The 20,876-nt window shown below is 44.6% G+C and overlaps 1 protein-coding gene across 1 annotated transcript in view; it reads right to left on the bottom strand.

Annotated features, from left to right (window-relative positions):
- The window catches only part of THSD7A (thrombospondin type 1 domain containing 7A), a 357,822-nt gene that overhangs the window by 195,612 nt on the left and 141,334 nt on the right, over positions 1–20,876 (bottom strand). Inside the window, exon 2 of the mRNA XM_072650795.1 lies at positions 5,167–5,998. Coding sequence (XP_072506896.1) covers positions 5,167–5,998 — 832 coding nt within the window. The remainder of the gene's footprint in view (positions 1–5,166; positions 5,999–20,876) is intronic.

Consider the following 20,876-nt stretch of genomic DNA (forward strand, 5'->3'; position numbering starts at 1 on the left):
CTCAGCTCTGCAGGAAGCAGGATGAGGACAGCAAGAAATGGAGCAGCCGGCGAGGAGACAGGTGGAGCAGAGAGGAAGAATGGTGTCGTGGGGAGCTGGCGAGGATCAGAGTATACCGGCACAAGCAGTGGGAGCTAAAACTTTAAAAAGCAAGAAGGAAAGAGATAAAATAGGGAGGGGAAGAAAAGAAGGAAAGAGGGAGGGAGGGAGAGGGAGTGGCAAAGGAAAGGAAAGAGAAAAAGAGAGAAATGGAGAAAGAAAGGGAGAGAAAAAGAATAGAAATGAAGCAGGGAAGAAAGAAGGGAGCAAGGAAGGGAAGGAATGAAGAAGGAGAGAGGTGAGGTAGGAAGGAGGGAAAAGAAAGAAAAAGGGAGAAAGAAAAGAAGGAAGGAGGAAAATCACAAAGAAAATAACCTCACCTTGCTAGTGAATTAAGAACCCTTCTCTAGAACAGGGCAGTGGTGTGAATGAGATCATCCATGGGACGAGAAATGACTAGGACAAAAGCCAGGTTTTTAGTGACTCCCATGGGCTGGGTCCTATCCTGGGGAGCAGGGAGATAAAGCTGAGGAACAACATGTCTCTCAAAGAGCCCCCTTTCTCTGGAGGACACAAGTTGGACCCAGATAAGGCATTCCCAGCAGTCTATGTGTGATCTGGGCTAAGGCAAAGAGATGCAGACCAAGTGCTCTCAGAACACTTGAGGAGAGAGAATGTTTTCAGAAGAGGCCATCAGGGAGGCTTCTTGGAGGAGGTGACATCAAAGCAGATCCATGATGGCGGAGAAGGATTCTGAGCAGGATGAGGATGGCTATGGAGGCAGAATCAATGAGACTCCATAACTGACTGGATGCGAAGAGTCTTCAGTGACAGTGAGGTTTCTGACCTCTGTGTTGGTGAATATGGGGGCATCACACACAGAATCAGGGCAGCTGGGGTGAGAGGGGACATAATGGACACAGGGGCATAGATTTGGAGCAGGAAGGTGCACTAGAGGACATAGCATCCAATCCCCCTGTCATAATCAGTGAGGACACGGAAGCGTCCTTGCTCGAGGTGACACAGCTAGTAACCATTTAAGTCTGTAGTGGACTCGGCTCTTCCTGGTTCTAAGAGAAGCAAGCACTCCATGCACTACGACATCAAAATAACTCAAATCCTGTTCCTGAGGCACCAACAGGGTGTCCAGATAAAGAAGCCCAGCAGACAAGTGGCCTAGAGGACTGGAGTTCTGCAGAGAGAGGGAGGCAGGTCTTGACTTGAAGGTGAAGGAGGCAAAGAAGGAACAATCAGGGAAAAATGTAGAGTTATCAGTGTTGGGTGAGAAGCTGAGTGAGAAAGTTCTGTGTGGTTGACATCGCGAAATACTGGGAAGGGTCAAGAAGGGAGCTGAGAAACAGCGATGGAGCATTTAGCAGTTAAGGGGTCCTTGGTGACTTCTGAGCAAGAGATTTAGATTTCCAGAGTGGAGGGGTTGGAGACCTGAGCATAAGGGCTCTAAGAGTTAGCGGGCTGGCCAGTGCAAAGTTCTCTTTCTACGAGAACGGCAGCCAAAGGAAGAAGAGATATTGGATGATGACAGGGGCAAGGAAGGGATTTTTTTAAGGCATAGGGTGGTGATCAGCCTGTTTTTATTAAGCTGGAAAAGAGTCAGTACAGAGGAAGGGACCAAAAAAGTGTGTGCTTGTGTGTGTGTGTGTGTGTGTGTGAGAGAGAGACAGACAGACAGACAGACAGACAGAGACAGAGACAGAGAGACAGAGACAGAGAGAGACAGAGAGAGAGAGGAAGGACTGATGGGCCAGCTGCAGAGGAGGCTAGAAGGAATCCATAGGCTTAGAGGCAGAAGGGACCTTAAAGGTCAGGGAGCTCAGACCCCTCATTTTACAGATAAGGAAATTGAGGCACAGCGAGGTTAAGTGAATTGCCCAGGGTCACACAATTAGTGACTAGCTGAGATGGAGAGGAAGCTCCATAATTTTGACAAGGAGCCAACTGAGAGGGAAGAGCTAGAAATGTTGTAACAAAAGGTGGGCTTACTATGCATATAATAGAAGGTGTGTGACCCAATGATCAGAACTCAGACAATCTTGTCTGTTCACCCTCTGTTTCTGAGGTTCACCCTCTAAGGTTTCTGAGGCTACACTAAAGAAGTCTCCCTCCAGATTCACCAAGCATTTATTCAGCACCCCTCCCACATCTCTTGTGCCAGGTACCATGTTAAACATTACGGACATGAGCACAAAAGGGAAACTGATTCCTGACCACATTCTCCATCCCCCATGAGCTTACATCCTACTGATGAGTGTAGCCTGAACACTGACTGGGACAATGATGTGCCCTGCGATGTCACTAGGCTAGGGAACCCTTTGGGGAGGAAGCTTCCTTTGACAATAAACATCAGTCTCTTCTCTGCAATTTGTATAATCTCAGAACGTTGCTTAGAGAACTAAGTTAAGTGACTTGCCCAGGATCACAGAGCTAGTGAGGTTCAGAGGTAAGCCTTAAACCCAGGTTAAGTGACTTGTCCAGGGTCATACAGCCATTAACTGTCCAAAGCAGTACTTGAACTGACATCTGTTTCTAAGCTCCTGACACAGATGCTGGCCCTCTATCTGTTCCACCAGACTTCCTATCATGCAAATACATAAGAGAAGTAAATGTGAGAGTCTTTGAGAAGTCAAGGAATCATTAACAAGTGGATAGTTCAGGGAAGGCTTCTCCTAGGAGGAAACCCATAACCTGTATTTTAAAGTAAAGTCACTTTCAGAGAAAAGGAAAGATTGTATTCCCGATGTCACCTCCTATTGGGAAAGGGGCTGATGGGAGGTGAGGTTTTCCAGGCTGGATGGAGACAGTGGATCATCATAGAAGACAGCAGCCTCAGAGAACCCGCAGACCTTGGCGGTTTTACTCTCTAGAGTGAAAGGTGGCAGGATAGAGAGATACCTGTGAGATGCTAACGGCCAATGAACACAATCCCGAGTGTAGCCTTGGTTGACTCATCAGTCCAGGAGAGGAGCCATCTGCCTTCCTAGGACTTTCTCTGTGTCTCGAGGTGCTTGTCACTGTGCTGTGGGACTTGCCTCTTTTCCTCCCCTTCCTCATCACTGTCTAGACAATTGGCATTGCCACGCTTGGGAGTTTCCCACTCCATTCAAACCTTGTGAATTTGCTTCCAGTATTTCTATAAGGGATTCTGTCTCCAGATAGAGACAAGCTGGTTGGTGTTACATTCTGATTGAGCAGAAGAGGACTATGAAAGAGAAGGAAAGGCCAAAAGGAACCTGAGAACAATTACTTAGGCATACCTGGGAGCATGTGTGAAGCTCCCTCACTGAGTGCCCAGAAAGGGGCTTCATAGGCATGGCAGACAGCCTGGGTAGCGGCCTGGAGGTGGGAGATGATGCCATGTTGTGACACATCCTGAAATGTTTAAAGGAAGGCAGGAGCTAGATTGGAGAGGGTTAACATGGACTTCTGCAGCTTCCCTTTCTTTCTTTGGAGCTGGTTATTTCATTCAATAAAATCAGTAAGAAATCTCTCCTTTGATATGTCCCTAGACTTGAGTTTAGAGCAAACTCTGTTTATAGGGTAATTTGGAAAGCATGAGCCCTCATACAGCTCACTGGTGGGCCTCGGTACGTTAACTCCATGAGATGAGCTTTTTTATCTGACGTTCAAACACTAAAGGGGCTTCAGTGGCTCCCAAGAGCGCTCCCTCCTCTGAATGGGCCAAAGTTGTAAACATGGGGAGCCTCTGCCTTCGGAAATCCTGACACATTTTCCAGTCCAGACACTTGGCTTGACAGATGAGGAAACTGAAGAGTAAAGAGGTTAGGTGAAAAGAAGCTAGGTGGTGCAGTGGATAGAGAATTGGACCCGGATTCAGGAAGACCTGTGTCCAAATCTGACTTTAAACACTTAATGTGTAACCCTGGCCAAATCACTTCACTCTGCTTTCCTCAGTTTCCTCATCTGTCAAATGAACTGGAGAAGGAAATGACAAACCACTCCATTATCTCTGTAAAGAAAACCTCAAAGGGGTTTGTGAAGAGTCAGGCATGACTGAATAACAAAACACCATATAACTGCTGGTTATTACTGTGTGATTTGTCCAAGGGCACCAAGGTAGTAAGTGTCAGAAACGGGATTTGCACTCAGGTCCTCTTACTCCAAATTCACTACTCTTTTCACTGTCCCAGTGTGTCTCTTAAAATGATACAGACCAGCGAATGTCAAACTCAGCCCTTGATCCCACTCACTCTGGGTTCCCAGCACCGTGTACTTAGAAGGTCCATAATTGTGGTACAGACAGTAAGCTGTGGATAGTAGAGACCAATGTTTGTGGTTCAGGCCACTGATGATCTATGGGATAATCACATGCTCATAACCCTGAATCTGATTTTTTCTTTTACCAAATCCTTGCTTCTCAGGAACTGGCTCTCTCTAGTTCCTTCTTTGTCCCCCTGTTGCTCCCCTCCTGTTCTAGACATGAGGTTACTTGTTCTGACCCCCTGTTCCTCCCCAAAGAGATTCTGCATGAGGCCACCTTGGGAGAGATCAATCATTTACTTAAAATGGCACCCACATTAGGCTAGCTCCTCCTTGAGATGGTAGATGGTATGACGTACATGGCTTCTCTTCCCTAAATGGGCCTCATATCTCTGCAGAACAAAGGGAGGGGTACAATTTTCCTTATTGACTTAGGAATTGCTGTCTGTGCTGGACATGGACTTAATATGAAGAGGGCAAAAGAAGCACTAGTCTTAGGCTGGGGTCATAGGAGACTGACTACAACCCTGGTGACCAGGGACCTGACTGGCTTATGCTCTACTGGGACGAGAGAGACAGAGAATAAAGGGGAGAAGGTCAGCTTGGCATGGGCCAATGGCTGATTGACTCTCCCACACAACTGATAGCTTTGGTGCCCACAGAATTACCCAGAGTGTTAGAATCTGTGGCTCAGGGCTAACCCTGCTGAATGATGCAGAGTCTCTGGACCTACCTCAGGACTGTTGATTTCCACCTGACCAGTGGGTGCCTCAAGAAATGCTTTTGGCCCAGTCACAAGAATGTTTTCTCATGCCCTCTGTGGTTCAGACCTGAACCCTGACTGATCAGCCCATTGCTCTGATACAATGGGGAGATTAACAAAGACATTACCTGAAGTCCGCAGGTGTGCTGTTCTTGTGTGTGCACATGATGTCCCGAGTCTGATAGCCAATCTGGATGTCCCAGTGCTTGTTCTCTTGTCTGTTCTGTCGATTTCGGTTCCTCTTTTTCTTGATGAGCTCCCGGGCTTCGGGGTCCTTTACTCCTTTCTCTCGGTCTTTCTCTCGTTCTTTGTTCTTCCCTCGCTTCCTCGCCTGTCTTATCTGCCTTGTGTGAGGCATTGAGCAGGTGCTCCAGGGTCCCACATTCAGGCTGTACAGGCTCTCCTCTGCCTCACATGGACTGGACTGGCAAATCTGGAACTCAGTCAGGTTGGGGCAGGCAGAGCCTCCATACTGTGGGGGGGCCATGACGTGCCGTGTCCGGTGCTGCAGCCCACTCCCACATGTCTTGGAGCACTCAGACCAAGGTGAGAAGTCAGACACAATGCAGTCCTGTGGGCAGGGGATGAGACAGGCTTGCTCCAAGAGGGGCTTGGGCTCAAAGTACTCACAGATGCTGTCATCAGCACTGATGCTATTGGCTTTCTGAACACAGGCAATCTCTCTGGTCTGGATGCCCTCCTCCCCTTTGGTGCATTCTGCTGGCTTCACCAGACTCTTGGACATGACAGGCTGGCATTGGTTCCAGCTGCCCAGGTGCCAGTCATACAGCTCTTTGTGCCAGTCACAGACTTTGAAACAAGCCTGCTGGGTGTCTGGCTTCTCAGCCTGCTTGCAGTTTGTGTGCAGTGTTGTCCAGCCTTCTGCATGAGCACACCAGACTGCTCTGGTCTGAATGCCACCTGGACCACATTCGTCTCCCATGCATCGGCCCCAGGGACCTGTAAAACAGGACACATGTTAGCAGAAACTCTCTCTTTCTCATCGGGCCCTAACAAAGTTCAGAGAGTTATTGCCAAGGGGCCAGAGAGCAAGTCTTCCCCTGTATGAGACACCCTGGGATGGGACTGTCTGGATGGCTATCTATTATGCATGGATTAGGGCATTAGGGAGATGGCATGTGCAGTGAAGATGCTACATTTTCTCTTGTCCTTTTGTGATTATAAATGCATTTGCCTTTATTCTCGTATTTTTATGTTGGGTAATTACAAGATCTTTGCTCATAAAGGGCATTGGAGATTAGTCACATTGAAAATCTATCTCTTCTGGCTTCCACTCACCAAGTCCATTTCAGGCACTGGCAGAGATAATGGCCCCTGGTGAGCCCCTCAGCTCCTTCAGGCATGTTCCTCTTCTGGGCAGTTAATTTCTTTTAGCACATTACTTTTATTTATTCATTTATTTTTATGCAATTAAGACTTTGGGGAAGAACAGTCAAGTTCTGTGGATAGTGACCAAAATTAAAGTGTTTCCCCGGCATTAACCAGGGCTTGATAATGGGGCACATAATTTTGCACATTCTGCGTTCAAAATTACCTAACAGTCCTCCCAAAACTCTGTCTGTGGATGGGCCACTAATGAAGTGCAGGGTATGCAGGAGAGGGAACATTTAACTAAAGGATGGATGTAATTTTTCTGGGAAACAGCTTTGTTCCAATTCACTTCAATCTGATAATGAATCACTGGGCTACTAAGAGCCTGCAACGAGAAGAGGCAACATAGGGGTCTAGAGGTATTCTGTGAAGACTCCGTCACAGTATTTTTCATACATCGTGCTGTGCGGTTCGCACAGCTACTGGCTGTGCTAAGTGTCCCCGTTGTGCAGATATGGAGACTGAGGCTCCATTACCTGACACTGGCACTTTCATGCTCAGGAAGCTAAATAGCTCTTTCTTACCTCTCAGACAAAATAAAAGCTCCTCTCTTTGGCATCGAGTCCTTTATGAACTAACTACAACCTATCTCTTCCTCATGTGCTCTGTGGCCAGTCAGAGGGTCCTCTGAGCTGTTCCTCCCCTACAAGATTCCATATGCCATCTCCCTGCCTTTTCCAGGCTATCTGCCATGCTGAAATGATCCTTCCTCCTCACCCCAGCTCCCAGAACCCCTTGCTTCCCTCAGTGCTCAGCTCTGAATGTGCCCTCTGTTTCCTGAAGCTGCTTCTTGTCCTCCCAGCTGATGGTGCGTCCTTTCCCTCATTCTGTAGAATCACTTCCTATTTATGCTGCATATCTGTTGCATACAGTGACAGACATCAGTGTGGGTCCATGAGGCCAGGAACACTTTCTTATTCCCTGGCCCAATCTCTGACATGAACAAAGATGGCTCTCTGATTGATTGCCCTAGGCCTGACAGCCAGCAAGGGCTGGAGTGAAGATGCCCACCAGCCTGCCCACCAGCCTACACTGGATGGGATGACAGAAGAGGTCTCTACCACCTGGGATTTGAGTGAATATGTCAATGTCACACCAGCGATCTGGGCCTCAGTTTCCTCTTTTATAAACCCAGAGGCCTGGGCATGATGACTTCTAAGGTCTCTCCAGGGCTTAAGCTGGATGTACATCTCTCCTGATCCCTGGTTCAAAGTTGTTCAACATGACCCCATGTGTGTCAGATGCACAGGGGTACCACGATGAGGGGCACAGTTTCTATCACTGGGTACCTTAACATATGCCAAGATGAGGCTCAGGGAGACTAAATACCTGGCCTATGGCTCCACAGCTAGTTAGTTAGCCACAGAACAGAATGCTCATAGCAGTAGCCCCTTTTCCTTGATGAGTGTCAGACATCTCCTGGTCTCTGGATAAGATAAAGATCTTCAAAGATAACTAAAAAAAAACTTATCATAAACCTCACTCCCTAACTACCCTTTGGGAACTTATAACATGAAGTCTGGGGCACATTTAGCATTGGCTCTCCCATCTACATGCAAGTGTTGAGCTGATCACAGGAAAATGAAAGGAATTGGTGCCATAGGCTAAGGACAGTCACATAAAGTGAATTGAATAAATGGCCTCCTGTTGGAGGATATATCTGGTGGGTCAGCCTGATAGTCATCCCTGAATCTTAAACCAACACTCCTGGTACAAAGTCCTGGTTTGGGGTTCAGAAACATCTGCTAGTTTTCCCTTCATTCTTCAGGGAAGACTCCAGGCCTGAGCCATGAAGGGTACCTGAGTCAAAGCCTGGCCCACAGATGGATTCAATACAGTTGATAGCAGGTCTGATTGTGTCATCTGATTATGTTCTCCCCTTAAATGATGCCCTTCCATGACTCCCTATTGCCTTGAGGATAAAATGCCAAACCCAGTGTACCCCTGAAAGTCATTCACAGTCTTCTTCTGCTTACTTTTCCAGGCTTAGTTGGACTGCTGGATGTACCCTGGCTACGGCGTGCCCTTGGTGACTTTGTTGGGGGTGCCTGGGATATTTGCCTTCCCTACCTCTGCTTCACAGAGTCCCAAAGTTGCTTCAGAATGCACCCCAGGAAAGCCTCCTTGTGCAGGCTGGTCCTTTCTAATTCCTGCCCCCCACCTCCACCCCACCACATGCTTACTATCTCTGTCTGCCTCTCGAGAAGTCTCTTCATGCAGATTTATTGGCTGTCCTGCACCTGCTTGAGAGTGAGAACTGTTTCATTTCTGTCTTCCTATCTCCAGAGTAGTCCCTTGCACATAGACAGCATGTAATACATGCTTCTGCTGTTTGACTGATGCCTTCGCCCTCAGTCACTTCAAAAGGAACCTGAATTTATTCAATAACCTTGCAAATTACCCAGCCTGTGCATTGATTGTTTTTTACAACTCACGCTGTACTTTTACCAGAAGTGTCTGAAGCTTCATCTGAGCCAACAGATAAAAAGCAGACTTGCCCCATAGGAGGAATGTTACTATATTTTCATTAGCAGATGCAATAGTTCAGTTAAAAAAAAGGAAATCACAATGGTTCAAAGCTGTATATTGATCAAGAAAGGACATACACTCAGAGATCTACAAGATCCATGTGCAGGCATGCACTAACCCAGACATGCTTATGCACACAATACACACATGTGCACATGCCTGAACACACACACACATATGTACATACATGTATGAAGTATTTCTAGTCTGAATAACTTTGACATCAAAGCATTTAACTCTAGCAAAGTCTTAGGACTTAGACTCAAGACAAAAAGAAAAAAACCTCCATAGGTATGGGAATGGACTTGGCCTTCAACGTAGTGCATTCATAATGTGTTGGCCATGGAAAGAAGACCTGAATACTCCCTAGCTGTGTGACCTTTCAGCTCTAAATCTTTGATTCTTTGATCCCAGTCATCTTTAGGAGTGGATCTAAGTCTGTGCTGAAATGCAATTGAATATGAGGAAATCTTTCCCAGACAGTTAATTTTGTGGTCAGAAACTGTCCTCAGGGCATTTGCAGTCACTCATCCAGTCAAACACCCCACTAAGCAATTATTCCCTGACAAGTCATGCCCCAGGAGGGAGTCTGAAGACCAAGGCCAGGTGTTACTTGGACAAGAGCTCATTGTACTGGAGGGGATTCCAGCCTTCCACTTCATTTTACCATGAGAAAGCTGTGCAGACTCTGGTAACTGGAGTCAGGCACTTCTAATCCACTTAGGAGTGGATTAGATGGAAGGGCCTTAGAGAAGATTTCATCAAGCTGCTTCATGTCATCAAAGAGGAGAGAAGAAAAGTTTCTGGGTCAGGGTGACACAGCTAGCCAATGTCAGAGCTGAGATCTGAACCCAGGTCTCACTCAGTGTTTACTGTCTCAGGTCCCCTGCTTGGCAGCTGCTCCTGAGCGTGACTGCAGAACTTTGAGCCTCTAAATCCTGCAGCATTCCCCAGATTTGCTTTTGCCTCGTCTTTGTTAATAGACTGTGTCCTTGTAAGAACAGTAGTCTATCCCTTCTTCATCTCTGCCCTGAATTTGGAACCGTGTTCTGAGCACAACAGCTCCTTTACAATGATCTAGGGCCTGAACTGAGTACTTCGTTTCACCTAAAGATGTGCTACAGATATGGTTTGTATGAAGGAACCAAGAGGAAGCCTTGACTAAGAGCTTTCCTTCTTCCCTGCCCCCTATGCCTCTGCTTGAGATTAGCTAATTTTCTGCTCAGGTTTTATTTTACCTGCCATGACCCCACCTGGCAACCTGCTGATGCTTTGGCATCCTAGTTGACTTCACAAGTGTACCTTGTTTGTAGGAAATGTGGTATGGACAAATATGAACAATTCAGGTGCATTTCTTTCCTTTGCAAGGGGATTGATTGGCCAAAGAGAACTTTTTAATAGATGTTCCAATATCCCAGAGGCACAGGTCTGGCTATGTCCCTCCCCTATTCAACCTTTTCCTGTTGAACCTATGATCAAATACAAACTTCTGTCTGGAACCTTAATGCCTCCTCAGTTGGACTCCAGCCTCTTCTAGATGATGACGCATGGCTTTTCCTTCCCATAGTCCATGTTCCAGATCAGTCAAATGTGCTGTTTCCTGTACAGAACAACGCCGGCCTTCGCATACACAGACGCACCCCAGGCCTGGAGTTCTCCTCTTAATAGCCACCTCTGGAATCTGTAGAGCCTCTCAACCAGAGATCACATTCAATGTCATCTTCCCTATGAAGCCTTTTTTAGAAAAAATCTCTCCAGTTATTTCACTTTCCCTCATATCTATAGGAATTCATTTGTATTTATTTAGCAGATTTTTCACATTTGCTTTGCAGTGCTCATCTCCCCTCCTTCAGTATAATGCATGCCCCTCAGAGTTAAGGGAAGTCTCCCTTTTGTCTTTGTATCACTGATGTGTTCAGTATATCAGGCCTGCTGAGATCCCTTTCAATTCTGTATCTCTGTTACCTAGCACAGTATCGGAGGAGCACAGTATCACTGTAGGCACCGAATTGAACAGAAATGACCATATTTAAAATAATCTGATTTCCCCATGTGATTCACTCAGTGAATCACACTTACTACACTTACTACAGTTTGAGAAAGCCATGGTAGATAAAGGATCATCTGTTCATTTATTCAGACACAGCTTAGGAAAGTATCTTTCTGATATTAAATAATAAAGGTGTCTGGACTGCATACCCTTTTCTCCTTGAGTTGATTAGAAGTCCATTGGCCAACAGTTGTATTAATGCACAGTTTTTTCAATTAGGTCCACCTGCTGAAGGGAGGGGCCACATTCTCCTCTTGTTCATGGGGAATTTTAATACTCTTTAAGCTTTTGACAGCTTTTCTCCACCAGCTGGAGCCACGTTGGGCTCCACTGTAGGACCTCCATGACTTTCCTATGAATTATATGAAAAAAGCAGATATCCTGTGACCTACCAGGAAAAAAAATGAACAAGAAGCTACTTCCAATGTTGGTTTCCTCAGGAGGGCAGGCTATTTCCTACCTGTGATCCACACCACATATTCCCAGAAATTTGAACTGAAGAATCAGATGGGAATGTGGGGTCTGGTCATATTCTTTAGTCTCTATGGTTTTCTTTGCCTCACTTGAATGTATTCCCTTAACGATGTTATACCAAGAGCCTTGTGGCTGCTTCATTGAGGGGGGAGGCTCATTCATATCCTACGTATTACACACTCGCTGCCAACATCCACGGTCAGCCCTAGATTCAAGTAAGGCAAACATATTAGATCAGATTTGAATGAGGGGGAATAAAGTAGAACCCTGTGGGGGTGGAGAAAAGGAGGTCTCCTCCAAATACAGATGCATTTCTTTTCCTATAGGATTACTTTGGTGTTCTATATCAGTCTTCATTCCATGCATGCCATGAGCACATTTAGATATCGTTGTTCCTGGGCATATTGTCACCACATCCCAAGAGAGGCTCCAGTCCCAAGAAGGTTCCTGGATAGCTAGTTAAGAACTCCAGCTGAGTTTAAGAGAGAGGACTGAAATTGTGAAACCACCAAAGAAAGTCATGGGTGCATGGGGCCAATAAAAGCACAGAGGAGAATAAAACAAGCTCCTCCCCCCCAGCCCATAACTCCTGTCTTATCTCCTCAGTGCACCTGGCACATACCATGTGTGTCCAATTAACAGTATCAGATCTTTGCCCAGACCCTGGATGAAGGACTGCTTGCCCCTGATCCCCAGCGAGCACTGACATAATCACGCACTGAACAGAGAGGCCATCTTGTCTTGACAGCTGAAAGCTGTCATCCCAATTAGCTCCCAGGTTCTAACAAAGGCAAATGCTACCAAGTGTCAAAGGGAAGCAGAAATTGCAAGCTATGAATGGAAATGTAAACCAGCCCCCTATGTGGATGAACCAGATAAATCCAGAAGTTCTCATTCGAAATTTTCAAATATGCCAGCAACATTTCAGGTCATATCAAATAGCACACCCAAAGTTTGTTTTTTGCTCATTAAAGAACAGTTTGACAATTTCCATTGGTTGATATGGACTTGATTGATGCGCAAAGGGACCTCACACACGTATGTTCTCTCCAGATTGGGAGCTTACTCAATACAAGTGATGCTGAACTTTTTGCACTTGAGACATCTTTGATGTTAAAGATGGAACTCAATGACCTTGTCCAGAGCTATGAGGTAAGGGTGGGGGTAGAGTTCTATTCAATATGATGATGAGCAGAATCTGGAGTGGACCTTGGAGGCATCTGGGTCATTGGTGGGAAGAATACTCTGTGTCTCTGGCATCTTCACTTACAGACCTTTAGTGAGATGATAAGCACAAGACTGTAAGGCAGCCCATCTCACTTTGGGATCTGTGAGGATTTCAATTCAATAAACATGAATGAAGTGCTTACCATGTATAATTTTCCTTTCACTGAATCGAAATCTTTATCCTAGTAACTTCTCTCATTACAGCTTTTGGTCAAGTTTTCTATGGCCTTCTTGGAGACAGCTATGATGTGACTACTGGCTTCCCTCACCCTCCAAACTTTGACTTGTTCTTGATACCTTACCACATTCTATATCTAGAGTGGCAGGGACCATAGAGCCATGTAGTCTGAGTCCCTCATTCTACAGATGAAGAAACTGAGGCTCGAGAGCTTGAGTGACTTTGCCAAAGCACATGCAGGTGAGAACTGCCCTCTTCTGGATGCCTCTCCACTTGCCAATGTTCTTCCTAAAATGTGGCACTAAGAACTGAAAACAGAACTTTTGATGTTAGGAAGGGGTGGCCCAAATATGGATACAACATACTGCAATCCAAGAGACCCAATGAACATTCAAGAAGTACACAATAAAGAACAATGAAATGAAGGCTAGCTCTCTCATCGCTGGTTTGAAATCCTGATGCTGAGAGCTCTTCTAGTTCAAAAAGGAGATGCATTTTTTTTCCACTGGGGGCGGGGAGAAGAAGTGTTCTGATGATACGTATTATTTATGTGGCCTAGGAAGTTTCAGTCACTGAAAATCCAAGTGGAAATGATTTCCAGAAAGATTCCACTGTTGGCAGTGTTTTAGTTTTGCACAGTATGGCATTGTAATTATGGCTCATCTATCAAGCCAATTGCTAATTTCTAACATGTGGCTGGCAAAACTACGGACCCATTGTTGCCATTTCCACTCAATATTTCTGTAAAAGCATATTCTCTCCATATTATTCAATGATCTTCCTTTACTCCCCTCCAGCAAAATCCAATTTAACATTAATGTCAGTTGTTTGCACATTGCACTCAGACTTTCTGAGACCACCCTCTTTAAGTCAAGGACAGTAGAACAATAAAAGCTTAAGCCTGAGAAGACTTCTCTATTGACAGGTGGCCAAAAACTGTTCTAAAGTGTCTTATAAAAGATGGGCAATAAAAAGGAAACCTGATAAAATAAGGCAAACCACTTTGTGCTCTTGCTTGCCATAAAATATGCCAGTGAGCTAGTTTTTTGCTCGATAAAACACGTGTGCATCTTTCAAATGAGCTAATCTGTTTGTGCCTGCTGGGTTGTCCTGGAATGGCTTGTAGTGCTCACTCATCAAGCTTCTTGTGACTGGAATCAGTAGGCTCACATATCAACAAGGGAGTGACTTACTTCCGTAGCTGGTTATATATGACACAGAGAACTTCCTACTAGTCAGACATATGTGATCAGGTCAGGAGATCCACCTTTGGTAAGTGCTTGTGTGGAAGCATTAAAGAAGTGAAGTCAATAAGCACTTATTAAGCACCTACTATGTGCTAGGCTAAGTGATGGGACTTTCAGTTTTCTTCTCTTTTCCCAGTAGGTCAGAACCTTCTGTCTCATGAACAGTAACTTTGTTTTGCCTCATTGACCAATCAATATTTCAGACTAAATCATGTTGCTTGGCTCTCATACGACATGTGAATTTGTTGGATAAGAAACAGGTCACTGTGGAGGCCAAATGTACTTTTCATCTTCAATGGACAGTTACGCTTTTTCCCAATAGCATCCTCCTCCCGTGTCTCATGGTGGCATGGAAAAGATTATGTGCTCTAGGAGGCTCTCCCAGCAGATGATAAGATCTCTGGACCTCCTACCAAACAGGAAAGGCATGGCAACAGTACAAGTGATCGATTGCGTCTATCATCTGAAGGCCAGGCAAACTGAGAGGCTCGTCATGATAAATGTGGCCACTGGGTGATGGATTCTTTGACCATCACAGTCCCACTAAGTTTTGATAATAAAACAAGACAAGACTACTAAGGTAACTTCAACTGATCCTTTCTACCTTCAGCATGAACCACTTCTCCATTGATGCAGATTTAAACCAACCATGCCAGTTCCTCCTTTTAAGCTCACAGAAAGAGATCCCTTGGGGGCTAGTGGTCTTCCTTTAGAGTGTCTGTGGATACCAATATGGCACTTGAGCCATCCTCTTGCTAGCCCTCATTTCTGTACATTACTGACCATGTCTCTTTGAATCATACACTTTCGGATGATATCTTTCCTTACCTACGTGAATATAAGCACATCAAATTGTATTAGAACCAAATCAAGTTCCTCGAGATATGCTGAGATTGTGTGATGGGAATGAGTCCCTAAAGAAGTCATATCTACCCTTCTCCTCATCCTGCTCAATGGGGCAGCCTCATCATTGTTTTGGTTTGCAGACTCTGCTAACAGAGCTAAAGATGTGAAGGACTGAGAACGTGCTCATTACCTCCCATGTTCTAGCATGATGAACAATGCAGAGCTTTCTGCAAAGCTCATAGGGATAGCAGACATAGTAAACAGCAGAGGGAAGATCCAATGAGAATCGGAAAGGCTAGAACGCTGGGCATCATTACAGCTGATAACTATTTCATTCTTTAAGAGTTGGTCAAGCACTCTGCATATACAAAGCGCTCCAAAGATCTTAGCGCCATGAACTTTAATGATTTTTTGTTTATTTGGCCACCTGTTATTTCATTTAATGCTCACAATTACTCTGTGTGGTAAGTTCTATCATTATTCTCATTTTACAGATGAGGACACTGAGACTGAGAGAGGGTAAGTGAAGTTGCAGGGTTCACACAAAATAAATGTCTGAGGTAGTATATCCCAGGTGTCCCTGACTCTTAATCTAGTGTTCTCTCCACTATGCAAACAAAACTGTTTCCTATTTCCAACTGGATGAAATTTAAAAGGGATAAATTTAAAGCATAAAAATTGGGCTCTCAGACCTGCCTTTACAAGTACAACATGTGGTAGGCATGGTTAGACAGCAGGTCCTCCAAAAAAGACCTGGAGAGTGTGTGTGGATTGCTAGACCAAGAGGAGGCAATAGTTTGATATGACAGTGCAAAAAGCTAATGGCATCGTGGGTTCCATGAAGAGGCAGAGCTCACAGGAAAATGAGCTCATGGTCTCACTGCAGTCTGCCCCAATCAGTCCACATCTGGAGTGTTGTGTTCAATTCTGGGAGCATGAGAATCTAATGACAAGGATCATCTAATGATCTGGACACCATACAGACATGGGAAGTTGGGATTGGGAAAGGTTCTTTGTCCATTCCAGATAAGGATGGTCTGAAGGAATGGGGAACATTTTACCTGGAGAAGAGAAGACTGAGGAATGACATGCTAGCTGGGTTCTGCTCGGCCCCTGAGAAGAACCAAGAACCGTGGGTGAAGTGGGTAAGAGGTTCATTTGACTTATGGTGGTGGGAAACAAACAAACTTCTAACAGCGAGAGCCACAGAAAATGGAAACAGGCCCTTTTGACAGGTGGGAGGGGCTTTCCTTTATTGCAAGTCTTCACTCAATGTCTGGATGATGACTTGTCAGTTATGGTGTCATTGTGGTCAGTTACAGGGTAATGGGATTCCTTTGTATGAGTCTGGGCTAACAGTGGCCAGTGAGGTCCCTTCTCACACTCAGATGATATTTTTCTGTTATCCACCCAAATGAATAGGAAATCTGCTGGCAAGAAAACATCAGAGTGATGGCTTATTCTTATTAATTTTTTTAAAGCAATATCAATCATTTCCCAAACAAAGGGATTGATGTTGTTAGGTTTCACACATGAAGTCCATGAGAAATCAGCTGTAGAGGGCCAGAGGGAGACTTGCTCTCACAATTGCTGGGATTGATCCATTCTTGATGAATTCCTCTCCTCCCCCCCAGATACAGAACCTTGGAGAGGGAATTTATTGAAGCCTTTACTGCTTCCCAAGTGCTGCAGATTTTGCTAATTGTGCTCAAATGTTGTAAATTAATTGGAGAGGAGTTAGAGTGAAATATTGATGCAAACTACCTAGGGAACAAATGAGTCTGAGATGGAAGCAAACACAATTAACGTGACAAGACAATACTGAAAGAATAAACAGAAATATTTAGTCAATGGGAGGAAAATGAAAAATTTACCAGAAGACGACTAATGTAACACACCAGAATTGGATTGCCATGTAGATCTGTAAGTAATCAAAGGGAAATGAGGACAAACTCCATCCTAGGGCACTGAGGGAAGAGGCAGATGGGAAAGCTGAGCCACTTCAGGAATCTTTGAAAGGACAAAGAGAACAGAAATATTGCCAAATGGGGAAAAGGAAAATGCCCTGATTTTTCGAAAGCCAAGAAAAAAAAAGAATTCTGGAGTCTCTGGACCAATATACTCAACTCTGATCCTTTCCAAAATTCAAGTGTATTTTTATAAATGGATGGTTGGGGAGTGAGGCAAGGAGACTGTGACCCCAGAGAGCTAGGATACTTCCTCAAGGACTGGTTATGCTACCTAACTTCTTTTCACTGTTGGATGGAGTTTCTAGACTTGCAGGTCAGAAGAAAGTTGTAGAGATAGTTTAAAGAAATCCTGGCAAAGCACTGGTTCTCCTTTAATTCTTGTGGGGAAAATAGACAGATGAGGACAAGAGAAGGGCATAATTAGGTTGATTCCAAACTAGTTGAATGACCATATCCAAAGAAGAGTCATTAGTTATTCAATATCAGCTTGAAAGGAGGTTTCTAGTGAAAGGCCACAGGGATCTGTGCTGGGCCTGTGCTGTTTAATATTTTTTTTTAATCAATGGCTTAAAGTTATGGATAAATCGATAACATATTTATTAAATAATTAATATATGCCAGGCACCGTGCCTGATTAGCAGACTTGTCCAATTTGTAGATTACACCATGCTTGAAGGGATAGCTAGTACTCTGGATTCCAAAGGGACTGGACAGACTACAAGATTGGGCCTTCCGTTGTTTATCCTATTTTAGGTAATGTGATTTGTATGTCTGCAGAGATCCATTTACACCTACACTACTATCCTTGCACCTAAATAGGACAGCATAAAAAGGCATGTTCCCTGCATGAAGGGAGAGACTGGCCTGTGACTGGCAATCCTTTCCATACTCCTTGGTTTGCTTTTTTAGCAAGTGCCTTGTTGATTGCTGTTTGTAGAGCTCATGATTTCCTTTAGTCATGGAACCAAAACTTTATTTTTAAAATCCCCTGCTCCACCTCTCATTTTGTGCTCTAATTTGTTCTGTGTGCTCCAATGGCTTTCAGGCATGTGCCAGCCACACCATGTCACTCTCAAGGACTAGATAAATATCTGAGGATGTCTAAGGATACAAGCTACTAATTATCTAGGACTAACTCCTAGAAACGCCCCACTCATACTCTATTGTCCCCAACAATGGTAATAATATCATTTTTTCCCATTTATCTTCCACTTGTTACCTGGCAACTTGGGCCCAACATAGCACAACCTACCACAGACCATATTAAGTTGGTCTAAAATGGACATTTTGGTAACAGTAGTGTTTTACTGAAGTTTTATATATAATACACCATTTGAATCTCACAACTCTGTGGGGAAGTCAATAGAGGTCTTATTATCCCAATTTTACTTATTAGGACATTGAGGTTCAAAGGGGCTCAGAAAGTGGCTAAGGATAAATGTCTATGATGGGGTAAAAGTCCAGGTCTTCATGACTCTAGGTTCAGTCACTAAACTGGTGTGTGCTGGGTTCCTCATCTCTTACAATGGTACCTCATATTTGGATAATGCTTCCCAGGTCATAGAGAATGTTATGTGTATCATGTCAGTGGGTTTTCATTTTATCCTGTGGGTCATTGAAATTCTACTCAGCTTTACGCTCACTTAGAATACTACCTCCCCCATGAAACCTGCCGTGATATTTCCACTGGTTTCCCTCTGTTTTCTGTCCTTTGGGACCTTCCTTGAGACTGTTGACTCATCCCTTATTGGTCTGGGCATTGCTTTCTACACATCCCTGAGGGTGAGGACCTAAGTCTTGTCAAAAGGCTCCATTAGAGCCATGTATGGAGATCTGCACCCTAATTAGGCATTCCATAGGGGAACAGATTTAGAAGTAGAAGAGTTCTTGGAGGTCACTGAGTATTACAGATGAGTAAACTGAGACTGAGAGAGATGACTTACTCAGGATCATGGAGCCAGTAAGGATCTAAGGCAGGATTAGAACTCAAGCCTTCAGACTCTAAGTCCAGCAATCTGTCCACTCTCACACCTAATGACCTACAGCAGCCTGTCAAATGTCTGTGGCATGACAGAACTGAACTTTCACTATAGTCTTTTATGGCAGGTAGGTTATACATTATTTTGGAGATACACATTACATATTACATTATATTATATATTATATTATATTATGCTATATTATGTTATGTTATATTTATCATATGTTATGTTATATATGATATATAACATAGCAGAATAATATAATATAACAGAAATTAAGTGACTTGGCCAAGTCGTGGGACCAGAATTCAGGTCTTTGGCTCCAGAAAGGGTCCTTGCTCCTGCCTGTTTTCCTCACCAGAACAAGAGATGGCAATAGACCTGGAACCTTGGGTAGTAGCATGACCAGAATGTTCCAAGTCTCTAAGCTACACTTGGAGGTCTCGCTTGTTTCCCACTTGGGGAAATTTCTTAAATATAGCCTTTCTTTAGCGAAAGAGCCAATCTTGAGTTCCTGAGTCTGGAAAACTTCAACTAATCAAAATCCAAGCAACTGTGAGTCACCTCCTCACCAGTCTGGCTCTCATAAAACATGAGGGTGTAAACAAATGGTCCTTCGATCATTCTTTCCTCCCTTGACTGCATGGAAGCCTCCAGATTCAGGTGTGATCCTGGATCACTGAAGATGTTCAGCTTTGAAAGGGAGGCTGAGGCCAAGAGGATGGAGACACGGCCATCTAGGGAAGCATCCTGCTGAGTTACTGACCACTTGGCTTCATGGATCGCTGTCCTCCCCTGTACCCTGGGAAAAAACCCTCACAAAAACTCCAAACACCCAACCAATCACTTTCAAGGACTTCAGCATGTGGGCCATATGTATGTAGGAAACTTGCAGAAAGGAGGATGGAAATTTGTGGGCAATGATTTGACCCAGCTTACTCCTCCCTGGAGAGTAAGAGGAGATCATCATGGGGGCACATGGAATCCCAGTAATTTGGCCAACAGCAGGATTTGGCCAAAGGTCCTGGGCGATGACCACAGCAATATAGGACAGCCCAAAGACTTAGAATGCTGTCATCTAACTGCACTTGACTTTTTAAAAATTATGTGTATTTATTTTTAACACTTATTTTTAATTTTGAATTCCAAAATCTCTCCCTCCCTCCTGCCTCTCCCCCACCCACTGAAAAGGTACTCATTATACATGTGAAGTTATGCCAAATACATTTCCATATTAGCCATTCTGGCTTCCCCAGAGAAGAAGGGAGCTCAGAAGGAGTGAGACCCCACCCTGTGGCCATGTGATTACAGTGATGCCCATAGGACGTTGGATGTCAGACCTTACCTTTAAATGCCATGAGCTCTATTCTAATGATCTCCAGCTTCCTTTCATACCACAGGTACTTGACTGTGATTATACATACATATATACATACATGATGCGGTAATCTCTGCTCATCACATCCCTCTTCCAGGGGCCACCAGATCTCCCTTTGGTGTCCCACCCCAACCAGTTGGGGAGACAGTGCCTCCCGGATTTCCTCTACATTTTCCATTCTCCTGTGGTCATTCTGTTCTGGATAAATGAGGTAGGTCTTGAGATTCAATCTACATCCCCAGGCAGGGCTCCCTTCACACTTCCCAGCTTCCAATGCCTCTCCTTCATTTTCTATCCTTCTGAACAGCAGCAGAGCCACCTTCTCACACCACAATCATCCTAACACCCAAATACTGAGAGAACAGTTGCTCAGCTGCATTGATAAGAAGGACTTTCCTCTACCATTAAAGCCACAGGTGCACTCCTTAACCTTCACAAGCAGAGCAGTATGGTGAGGAATCAGGGGACTTGAGTCTCCATCACAGAACTGTTATTTACCACTTCTATGCCAATCCTTCTGGGCCTCAGTTTCCTCCTGTGTAAAATGAGGGGGTTTGGCCAGATG

Source organism: Notamacropus eugenii, chromosome 3, assembly GCF_028372415.1.
Source record: "Notamacropus eugenii isolate mMacEug1 chromosome 3, mMacEug1.pri_v2, whole genome shotgun sequence".
In the NCBI taxonomy this organism is placed as follows: domain Eukaryota; kingdom Metazoa; phylum Chordata; class Mammalia; order Diprotodontia; family Macropodidae; genus Notamacropus; species Notamacropus eugenii.